Source organism: Bombus pyrosoma, linkage group LG3, assembly GCF_014825855.1.
Source record: "Bombus pyrosoma isolate SC7728 linkage group LG3, ASM1482585v1, whole genome shotgun sequence".
Lineage (NCBI taxonomy): Eukaryota > Metazoa > Arthropoda > Insecta > Hymenoptera > Apidae > Bombus > Bombus pyrosoma.
Window position 1 is genome coordinate 13,836,889 of NC_057772.1, and position 12,583 is coordinate 13,849,471.

Here is a 12,583-nt window from a genome sequence, read left to right on the forward strand (position 1 = left end):
GATAATAACTTTCTACCTATACGGATTGCGCAATTTGTTCAAACCCCTAAACTGTATACTCGTACTATAACTGTAATTCGTGTAACTGTAAACTGTATTTCGTGAACTATTAACCACATTTTCTGTTACTACGAAGAAAGTATCATTTTGTTTTAATATGAATTGTATTATCCATTATTTGACTCCTTTGAAGCAATCACAGTAATTCAGCCGTCCTATCGTTATCCTTAATCAGATATTGTGTATCGTATACAGAGGTTATACCTATAAGAGGTTATGTGATTTTCACTCCATTAACTAAAACACGTTATTCCACCTTGCAAATTAATTTCACTTTTTTTCCCTCTCCCTATCATTACGATATTCGAAAACTTGAAATTAAAAAATCTGACTAATTTGAGATCTCAAAGAGTTAATCAAAAACCCAAATCGGAAAGAAATAAACTGATGCTGATTACGTTCATAGTTAAAACCTGTAATGCAACTGTAAAAAGCAATTAATTTATGGATGTTATCATGTTCCAATCATAACTGACATAAAGGAAATTAATTGCTACCTAATATTAATACTACATTCAACACTAATGAAGTATTAATAACAAAACACAAATGTGCAGCCGTTCCATAGAAAATGAAGCTGAATATAATTTCAATCAAAATTAATAGCTTACTACATACGATCTTAAATACTTGCTGATTTCGACTATTAGCATTTATTAAATAGGTACAGTTTATTTTCTTAACATATGCATGTAACTTCTGAATATTTTTCTCCGAGAATCATGTTTTGGTTCATTTAAAATACGTTGTCTTAAGCTAGACATTATTCATGCTAATTTACCTTATGTTAGTGGACTGAGTTCTTGACACGTGAAAAATTATCGACTATCACGATTGCAGTTTTCAACGTAGAGAAAATAAATTGCAAAGTGATTGTATGACAGGCAATTAGATACGTCGACTAGTTTTAATCAACTTCGTGAAATTATTGCCAACCTTATTGGCATAGACCTACGATCGAGGGTATTTGGCAACATTACTGGTTTATGCAAACCGTCCAACGTTTCATTTTGTCGTATAAATCAATCAAAACTCTTTTTCATATTATTGTGTTATTTAAGATTGCGCAAAACATTTCAAATACCATGTACAATGACAAAGACATCGTTTGTAATATTCTGACATTACTTTTTGAATTTAGTGTCTTGGTTCGTTATATTCAGAAACCGTTTATTTTCGTTATTTTAGATGTTGTAACGTCCCATTTTGCATCGTATTAATGTAGGGCACAGAATATCGGACAATGTAAGAGATGCGTAAATACAAATGACCTAAATTAATAACCAAATGTAATAAATAGAAACTTGTATTAATTTCTTGTACTTGTATATATTTATCAAACTTACCGAATAAAAACAGCATAAATCGGTACGTTATTGCTAGCGACATTAGCATTATCTTGTCATGTCGAACTCGATTGGGATTATTTGTTTCAATATCTCATTTCAACATCGTTCATGGGCTAGAATTAGATGTCTCATTTACGCATTACATCGCCTTAGATTACTGATTTCTATCATGATATACTTAATCCTTCTGATTTTTTACTGATTTCATGCTTGTGATAATGCTCGAAATAATGTACAGCGACTAGTGAGAAACACAACACTCGGTTTTGGATAATTAAATTTTATTATCCACTATTTATTTCAACGGACTAGTATTTAATTTGTTATCCATTTTACACATACATGTTCCCATACATTTATTTCCGTTTCATTTCTAACAAAGTCAATAAATAAATTATTATTTAACTTGGCACAGGTATTTCGAGAAAATTCATCTCGGATTACGCTTTATTGTTCAAATAATATTTGATTCGCTGATATTGTGACATTCTAAACAATAAATTAATAGATAAAAATGAATTCCTGAAAAAGGCATCAAATAGTAAACTAGCATTGTTAATCTTTATCTAACTGTATTCGACAGGCTTGTCGATAAATACGACAACACCGATAAAATCCGAAATCAAAAAGCGATTTTAGAAAAGAGAAAAAGGAATCGAGTTAGGCAGATTCTAGCGATCCAATAGGAAATAGCATATAATTTCAAGTTTTACCGTGGAATAGGACGAGAAAATCGAATGGGGATGCCAAGCACGTATCGACAAGCTGGTCACCAACGCGTTCAATGGCAACCCCAAATAGAAAGAAAGGAGAAAGACGTTACCTTCTCCGTATCCTGACTCGCAGCCTCTTGATTTCTTCTTTCCCTTTCTCTTCTCTACTCTTTTCTTCTTTAGCAAACCCCGTATGAACGCTTTTACAACGGTCAGCGCTCTCTGATGCCCGAACAAATCTCACAGACAACTCCTCGCATGCAGTCCAATTTAACTAAATCCTTTCCGCTTTTCCTCGACGAGGGAACGGGCGTAAGAGAGAAGGATGTGTAGGACAGGAAAGGACAGGGAGGAAGAAGCCATACGTGAAGATAAGATTGGAAAAGTTGTATGAGGGGCAACTTTAACAGCTATATAACCATTACGGTGCCGATAAAGTGGAATCTAGTGTCTTAACGGTCTGGAACGAAATTCCGGATACAGCGCAGTATATTCCAATGGAGTTAAACACGACGTTCAGATACTAGTTTTCTACTCGCTGCTGTGAAGAGTGTACATGCTGCTTTATTGTTCAATACATCCGAGAAATGGCAGTATCCCATCGACAGACCTGTTTTATACGTATTCATGAATCCTTTCGCAAAACGATATAACCCATAACGTATGTCTTTTGCAATAAAAGACATGTCGCATGGGCGATTAATAAATTTCGATATTCATGTATCTTTCGAAAAGATCTTTTCATAGAAAACCAGCATAATATAGCAGAGATCTATAACATAGAAAAGTAAATTATCTACCGATGTGTAGTCTCAAATATTTTCATTCAATACAACTACGTAAATATTACAATTAGCGAGTTTGAAATAGTTTTTAAATATCAAATCATTACGACTAATGCTACGATAGTCTGGTGCGAAATATCGTATACTCGTTATCCGCATAAACATTATGATTACGTATTTAATCAGAAAACAATTGTTTAATATTCGTAAATATAAAATATTTCTACATAGCGATGTTGTTATGCTACAAAGCGGTGTTATATGAGTGAAATATCTACGTATAAGATAACAGGTATCCTAACTCTTTATAAAAGTTTAACAAAAATAAATTGATCACGTATACGATACGGCATAAACAAGAGCTATTAATTTCACGTCATAACGAGCATTGTTGTAAATATAAAAAATGCTGGCACACGGTAATGCGTGTTTGTGCTGTAGGCTACGTTTGCCATAACTCACTTATGGGAGTGACAGCTTGCATAATACCCGCGAAATTGGTTTTATAAGACGACGCCAAGCACTGCTTCACAACAATGCCATAAACGCTCCGGTTAAATTACGACTCAGTGGCGTAACAACGCTGGAAAGGAAGAACGCTCGCCGGATCAACTTAAACATGTTGGTGCTTTAAACGTTTGGAAAATATTAAATCAACCAACGGTACATTCCATAATACCGTAAGTTTAAACGTTATCTTTCGTTATTTAATATTTAATACCGTTTGGAGGTAAAAATATGAAAAGACGATATGACTTAAAAAGATTAATATGTATAACGCAACTTAAATTATTTCTTTTACAAAACTTTGGAAATAGCCTCGTGTTGTTACGAACACATTGTTTATTGACTGAACGTTTGATGTAATATTGGATACGATGTAGGAAATTGAATACCTATCGCGTGGACAGCTATCATTTATACGCGTATGAACTTTGTGACAATATCTGTTATTGATCCCGTATTTAGCTTTACGTATTCATACACAATTGCCGTTAAAGAAAATAGCTGCAAACACAAAATTAAATATTTATAGGGAAATCTAAAGAAGCAAACAGGATGAAGCTGACTAAAAAATTGTCTCTAAATATCTCTAAATTTATTATATAGTTAATTTTTTATTATTAATAACAGACGTAGTAACTGAAATTATAAATATTAACCATAAAGATTGCAAAAATTATGTAAAAACATTCGTTAATAATTTTATAGGTTAGTGGTTTAAAATTGTAACATTTCAACTTTCCCAGACGAAGAATGATTGCAAATCATATTTGATAAACGGAGGTGTCATAACTCTACGTAGGTGAAATCGTGCAGGTAATGCCTCACGCACAAAGAACTTCACTACTCGCTGAGTTATAATCTCTCATATCATTGTTTTATGGCGGAACCATAAACAATTCAGACGCACGGCACCATTCGCTTGCGGGGTAAGCAGGCTAGAGTCATGATTTACCGAAAGTCGTAAATTTTTTAACTTACTGTGGATTAGATAGCGCCATCTGAATGTAAATTCATCCTGACAAAACTGTGCCAGCTACGGTTACTGGACAAAACTTTATTTTCCGTTTATAATGGAGTTTCAGCCTTTTATGCTTCAGACTTTACGCCAGTGCGCATCATTTACATAAGATAAATACTTTTGGACTGCGCCCCTGATCTATTTAGCCAACGGCGACTTAAACCTATTTCTATATGTTTTTCATTCATTTAATGATCTAACCACCTTTCATTTAAAATAATATCTTCTAAAATTACATACTTTTCCACCTTATTTTCTTATACGTATCTATTAATTTGTGCATAAAATGTCGAGGAGATAATCTTTAAATAATTCTTTCTGTAAAAGGACAATTTAATATTGGAAACAACTCAAAAGTCTTATAGACATGGATGCTAGATGAACTTTGAAAACTTACAGCTAAATGGAGATAGATTTGTATGTATTCGTTGGGAAATTAAAAAATTTAAAGATTAAAGAAGAATACACATAATAAACAAATATATATCAAACATCTGTACAATCTGCAATCAGTTTATCACACAGCCTTTATTTTTCTGCGTCCTTTTACGAATTGAGTGTTTAACAGATTTGTTGGTAAATCAAACATTATGTGAATATTCATGAAATAACGTAAGTATTGTTTTTTTAAATTACACTGAGTATTAAATTTGATTAATGATATAAATAAGCCAAGTAATTTTTAGTGTTTATTTGCAAAATTTTTTAAAGTTAGGACATAATACTAAATTTGCACAAATGATTAATAAATTTCGTTGTTGAAAATATTAAAACGTAAATATAAATTTCTCTAACAAAGGAATTTTGAATTCCTTAGCATCACATCTTTGAGCCACACACGATTGTATATCTCGAGTTAAAATGTTGAAAATTTACACTGATACGTAATATTGAAACACGTGACTTAACATACTCACATAACGGTATATATAACGGTCATAATATTTGTTTGCAACGCACATAGTTTCAGATAAATACATTCATTAAGCAAAGATTTGCGAATAATAAAATTTTTTTCGTAATTTTCCATGAGTGTAAGCGAATATTTCCGAAACATGCAAATAAACAATACTATTACTACATGATAAAAGTCTATATTGAAAATAATTGAAGAAACTTAAAATCGATATGAGGAAACGATTACCAGACAAATCGTTCTTGGTCTATCATGTTTCAATCACTAGAGTTCACCAAACGGTAACAATCGATCCTGTTTCTAGGCCATTTGCTGGGTGCACGATCGTCATAAAACGGTGGAAAGAAGCGACGCAGTGAGGCGATGTGCCTTCAAAAACATGTCCACTTTCACAGGACACGAAAACGGGCTCGAAAACTACCCGGAGATCGGTGTACAGCACAGTAAGTAGCGGCCATGATCCGGCTGTATGCGCATGGCGTTGTAAGTTCGCTTGCAAACGGCCGAATTATTCAAATGTTCGCGGTTGCAAGTGGTTCTGCGTTACCGTGGCGACGACAACTGGCGCGTTTGCGGAGTCATCCGCGGATGGCATTGCCGCAACTTTCGAGTATCCCACGGCGATAAATTGGCGTCGATATCGCGGCCAATTTCCTGAATACGTTTAAGATGTAGCTACGGTAGCGATGCACCTCTTTGCACGACTGTTTCCGAACCTCCTTTATGCATTCTCTTTATGCCGTTGCACGGAGAAAGTTCAACTTAACAAACGAAAATATTCCAGATAACCTATCAACGCTTGCACTTTATTTGTATAATGATGTAATGCTCACTACGCATAAATTTCAAGCAGCTTTCCGAAAATAGTTATAACGAGATAATGGTATTACCTACCTGTACCTCGTCTGTGATATTATAAACGCTATTTTTATCATTTATCTTAGAATTTACTATTATTTGCGAATTAACTTGTCAAAATAGGTCACTTGGTTCTTGAAAATTGAATATTAATTATGTATCTATATAATAAAATTAGGAAATTAATAACAAGTGGAGTTGATCAATTTGCTTTCTGAAAGGCTCGTACTATGTACACTATGTATAAAATTACGCGAAAATAACCCATACTTACCTAACTCATACTTTAAAAATAAGTTATTATTTATTTATCATAATGAGACTGTTTTCAAACCTCAAATTTTAAGTAGGTATAACTAAAGAGAAAAAGTTTTCATTGGTTCATGTTTATATGTAGTAAATATTTATGAATTTATAAGTTTTCTGAACAATTTCTTATGTTTACATTAATTGTATATATAGTATATACGAATTAATATGAATTAATAATTGTATATACATGCAATAGAGTACTAGACGATAAAACTTGTTACACTTTTATTGATAAATGTATCGATTACGTTTATATTTAAGTTTACGTAAAGCTGAAAATGATTTAAAAAAGGGGATTGCATAGTGCGAAGTAGTAAAATGGCGGTGATTTATTGGCACCGGACGTGTCGCCTGTCAGATTACCCCTGCAACCCTTACAGCACCTAACCCTAACGGAAAGTTGTCGGAGAATCTGACACTTACGGCCGCCCACATCGCTATGAACGAGCCAATTAATATTGCTTCCCTCTTGTACTTGCTACTGCCCTTCACGCTTTGTTGGATCATCCCTACGCGTATGTGAATAATTGGAGGTACGTTCTAGATAAAAGATCACGGTTAACCGTCATTACCGATTATGCAAACTCACAAATAGTTGTTGGAGAATTGTTAAAAATAAACGATCTCCCCCAAATACTTACGATTTACATGGTACGCCACTTTACCAATTTTACAAATATAAATTATTTAACCCTTTCGAGATCGAATTTCTTTTAAGTTATGTGGAGAAGAAAGTTCTCTTTATCAATTGACAATAATAGAAATACACCTTTTCTGACATTTTTGTAAAGAAAGTATAATGTACTCAGTGATGGATTTAGAGAAGGAGAGAAACACAGAAGTGATCGCCTCCTGCTACCAAAAGTAACAAAATATAAAAATACCAATGTAAATTGCATCGTGAAAAATTTGTTAGATATATAATTAATTTAACTATTTAAGCTATATTATCAGATACCAACAGATATTAAGATATAAATTACAAGCAAATAAATCTCATAAAGAAAATTCAATAATATATTTCTGTATTTTTACACAATTCGCTCTCAAGACAGACACTGAATGCATTAAGATCTAAAATCAATTTCATTGAAAACAAATATGTAGATATGTATATATATCGTCTTTTTTCTATAAATGAAAGAACGTCCCATATCACTTCAAGATCAACCAATTAAATGGCCGAACATTTGCAATAACGAATTAATTTAAGTTTAAGGGTCGAGAATTCTATGTAAGAGGTATTAATTAGTTGACTTAATATATCTTATATATCCATAACAAACACGTTGTTAGGTACTTAAATTATCGCAATGTTCTATAAAATTTCAATTTTCAATTTTCATCAATTCAAAGTTTTCCTCTAAATAGCACAGTATCTTACTATGGCGAATAAAACAAAGAAAGTACTAAGTAGATATTTTCATGTTAACGAATAAATTAATTTTAAATTTAATAATTAAAATAACTAGAGAGCTGAACATCTTTGAAAATCTGATTGCAATCGACGAACTCAATTGTACTAATGTTTGTCAAATTCTACGTTACACGGTGGTGAAACTAGTAGACACGGTGATGTTAGCAACCTCCATCACTCCCGGCATTGTTTTAATGTTCTGCGTGATTCTGTACCGGTCTGCGTGATGAGGCTTCCTAATAACCAGTCGCTCACACGTCTAGTTTTACCTCTCTCATCCTCTCAGAGCCCTCCGACGTCACCCCATACCGCCGACATCACCAACACCAACCGACCCCTTCTCGCGAGCTGCGAAACTGTGGCATGTCGGCTTCGCATCAATCTTGTTAAATTACCCGCCCGGCCAGAAGTCGTTCTCTCGCTTGTGGATTGATAAATTGCCCGATCCCGTCTTCCGCAGACACGTAACGCTCGACGTCGCGACCTCGAATATATAGGTGGAGCTAGCAACCCCGAAATGCACCGAAGAAAATCAAATTAACGTATATATATAGATATATATACATATATATATATATATATATATATATACACGTGCTACTTCGCCTCTTAACATGCTGAATCTTACAGCAATTTACCTTTACCGTTTCAAATTGACCTTCAACCACCAAGACAAGAAAAGGAACACATACTATCTAATCGATACATGTTTGTATCTACATTTGTAGATTGTACATACATATAATTATATAAGTGACAATGTGTAACAAAATAGATATCAACAGAAAATCTTAATATTCGCCTGTAACTTTTGAATTGTACGTTTCCAATATCCCCAATATTAAATCTGCATAAACACGGGCAATAAATTTTACGAAGACGAACATCACGAACATTCTCATTTGAACAACAATATTTCACAAACTGAACAATATATCACAAATTTTGCGAAAAATTTTCTTTATTACTTTCTGATACTTATGTACGTATACTGAGAAAATTACAACTTAAATCGTATAAAATGGCGAAATGATTTCCTCTACCGCGAGAAGTAGATTTTCCAAAGAATCTTCATAACGAATACGAACGTGAAATCGTGCACAGCATTTGTTATTACTTGAACGCTATTCCATGGTACCATCTTACCTTGCCTGAAGAGCAGTCTACCTACCTAGCTATCCTCATTCGGATCTGTCCTATCGCTTTCAACCGAGTACGATGAAGATAACTATCAGCTCGTTACATCTTTCGGGCAACGTGGCGAGGGCACACCGTGTTGTAACTACGACCGAGTACCACCTAGTCGGATCACGAGATGAGATAGAAAGAAAGCCAACTAAGCCATTGCTGATAGCGTCTCTAAGCTTGCGGACCTGGCTACCCAGTGCGCGTCAGTGGCTAATGGCTGGTCCGCGGCTTTAGCGCGACAACGCGACCATGTTGAGTCGGACCAACGTAATCCTTACATATGGCCAGATTCCGTAGGATTAGGAAGGCGCGAACCCATTGTGCTTGTTCCGTCTCTCTGTTGACTATCCTCTCAATATTTAGTATAAGCTGCCGGCTACTTTCGCGAAACGGTGCATGGAATATTCACTTTGCTTATCCTCTGAAAATCTTCGAAGCATGCACACACTAAACCACGACAATCTCGAAATATTTCGTCTTTTACAAATTCTATTCTCGACTTACTTACTCTCGATCTGCGTGTTTTCCAATAAAAATATTACTTAATTTTACCATTATATATCCAACTTACGTACACAATTACCGATATACATATGCATCTACGATCTAACTATTCTTTTAAATGTCAAATAAAGTCGAATACCTATACATAATAAGAAAATCCTACGAAATAAGCAGAATCAGAACTTTGTACACATTCCGGAAATAAATGATAATTCCAAGGTCTGTCAACCTAAAAATTAATATTTTTACAAAACATTGCCAATATTAAAATGGTATGCTTAAAATATATAACGGTCAGTTTATATCTTTTAAATCAAAAACATTTAAATTATTACTGGCTTAATTAAAAATAATAAAAAGAATTCATTAGTCTGTATATAAATGTTTTAAAGCATTAGGTGCTATTAGACAAGCGACGTAATGTCTAGAAATATCTATCGCCGTAGAACGTTATCAGTTGTCGAATGATAGATGAGTTTTATTAATGTAACTGATTATAAAATCAACCGATTTGACTTAATAAAATATTTCAGATTATTGGATTTTCTACAAGCTAATGGAACAACTCGACTCGACGCACCAAACGCTAGAAAGCGTTTAGAGCAAACATATTATCGTTACAAGTGCTCATTATTCAAACTTACCGCGTTTCATCTATCTTAGTTGTACATCGCAAGAGGATGTGAGCTGCGTGACGATGTCGGCGGCTTAAAATCTCTCGGCATGCATTATTCACAGTTTTATATTGAAATTGCACAAGACATCGTTGCCCGTCCAAGAAAATGGAAATACGCTTATCTATCGCTTCTTTGACAATCCATCAAACATGTACACATTTGTTTCAGCCTCTATAAATATGTCTGCATCCTTGACAGCTTTTGTGACAACTGCTTGGGATTCATTCTTAGAGACGTAAAATCAATTATTTAACATACGTATCTTAAAGTATTATTATTCAATCTTAAGTATTACTCATTTAATGTTACCATTATATTTACTTTATATATGTATGTATATTGACGTTGAACTTTTATTAATCATTTAAAGAAAAACAGAATTCAACGGACATCTTTCTTGCAACAAAAATCTACCTTTGATTACCAATTCAAATTTAAACAGTATGACGTTTTACATTTCACGTATATCTACGTTTCCATGTCAATAAGTATAAACCTACATAGATGTGGCTAATGGATCCCTGCTAATTACAGTGAATTATAGTAAGCGGCAATCTCTCTTTAAAAGCTGTAATGTACGTGATCCAAGTATCTAATCACGAAGAACATAAAGTTCAAGTTTTCAACATGTAAGATATAACGCGTACCGTATGATATAGCGTATATTCCCTCTAGAAACATATTATAAAACAGAATGTTCGTATTTACAGCGAAGAAATAAAAACGAATGAAATAAGTACGTATATAGATATTTTCTTTTGAAAGGTTTCTCACAGTACTAACTTCACACGCGATTGAGTAATATCATTGACCATTCCTCAAGTAAGATGACGTATACCCATTAACTGGTCTAGTGTCTCCTAGTGACGTAATGCCAAGGTGCGTCCCCATACCTGTTTCGAATAATGCACGCGGTGAACAATGACGTGCGGTGATGTATGTGGGTTACGGGTCGAGCAGCTGTTGCTCTCGACAACTGGTTCCTCACACTCCTGTGGGCGCTCACAATGTCACAATGACGTGTGAGCACTTGTGACAGCATCGTGTGGGTACTACATACTACATTGGAGTTTGTATTACAAGCGCTTGGCTGCACGCAAGGGTGGCGCGACTCTTGACGCTCCAAGTACAACGCACGCCGTGCGCGTATTTCCAAAACGTTGCCTTGGCAATCGCATCTGTAGCTTATACGCGCTATTGTCAACATTCTCCTTTCATGCGAGCTACGCAATTTTACACGCGCTTATAGATACTAAACGAGCTTTTTGTAGCAACACCGACGCATCTATTTGACTGTTTACGCTCAAAGTAGCGCGCGCGTTACTAGAATTTCGCAAATTAACGCCGAGCGTTAGATTTGGAACTTAGTTATTATGCAAAAGAGATAACGTATATACCGGATCAATTCCATTATAACCGTCTAAATTTCTAATCCAGAATACATATTAATCTTGGCGCACCATTAAGGCTGGTCGATGCTACTATACAGTAAGTAGTTGAATTTAGGAAGATACGTCACGTAGAGCTGTCTGTGTCGATTTTAGCGCAGTATGCTTTGTAAAGCCTCGGCAGCTTTGCCCTTCTCGACACCATGCACAAGGCTGCTGCAGGGTTGTATTCGCTGGCTATCGAGTCTGGATCACGTCACGTCGTGTCGGATCGTGTTACGCTCTCGACACTGATCGGAGATTAGCACCGCTAACCCCTCCCCCAGCAATCCCCTACTTTTCCCCTCTCCCTTCACCCTGGCGACCGTACGGCATCCCTCCGATTGCATTCAAATCACGCACAAAGAGCTCAACTTGAGAGCTTCTCCCGTAACCGCACACTAGAGCCGCGCCTATCTGACAGCCGTATCTAACGGATTTTTAACGACCTTTTGTTAGCCAAAAAATGTATATAAGCTCCCGATAGTCGAATACAGTCCCATGAAGGAGACAGCGTGCGGAAACGATGATCAGATATCGCACGGTCGGACCGATGTTTTTGAATATCCCGCTTTAAATCGTTGCCCTTTCAAAGAAAACCTGGCCCTTTTGTTTGTCTCTCGGTGAATGTAGATTGGGAAATAAGAGTACTGGAAATAGAAATTATGGGGCTTGTGCCTCTCTACTTGAGAAACATCCGGTATTTATCATCAACCGATGTAGACTTTCCGACTTTTATTAACTAGTATACTATTGGTATACTTTTATTATTGCGTTTAACTTATCTCCATGAAACTAATGCTATTACATAATCACAAAATGTTATAGATACGTATAAATTTGTCACTGTTA

General features: G+C 35.1%; 1 protein-coding gene across 2 annotated transcripts in view; it reads left to right on the plus strand.

Moving 5' to 3' along the window:
* Positions 1-5,137: 5,137 nt before the first annotated feature.
* The window catches only part of LOC122565701, a 51,966-nt gene continuing 44,520 nt past the window's right edge, over positions 5,138-12,583 (plus strand). For both annotated transcript variants that reach the window (XM_043721931.1, XM_043721930.1), the window contains exon 1: positions 5,138-5,791. In XM_043721931.1, coding sequence (XP_043577866.1) covers positions 5,712-5,791 — 80 coding nt within the window. In that variant the 5' untranslated portion in view covers positions 5,138-5,711. The remainder of the gene's footprint in view (positions 5,792-12,583) is intronic.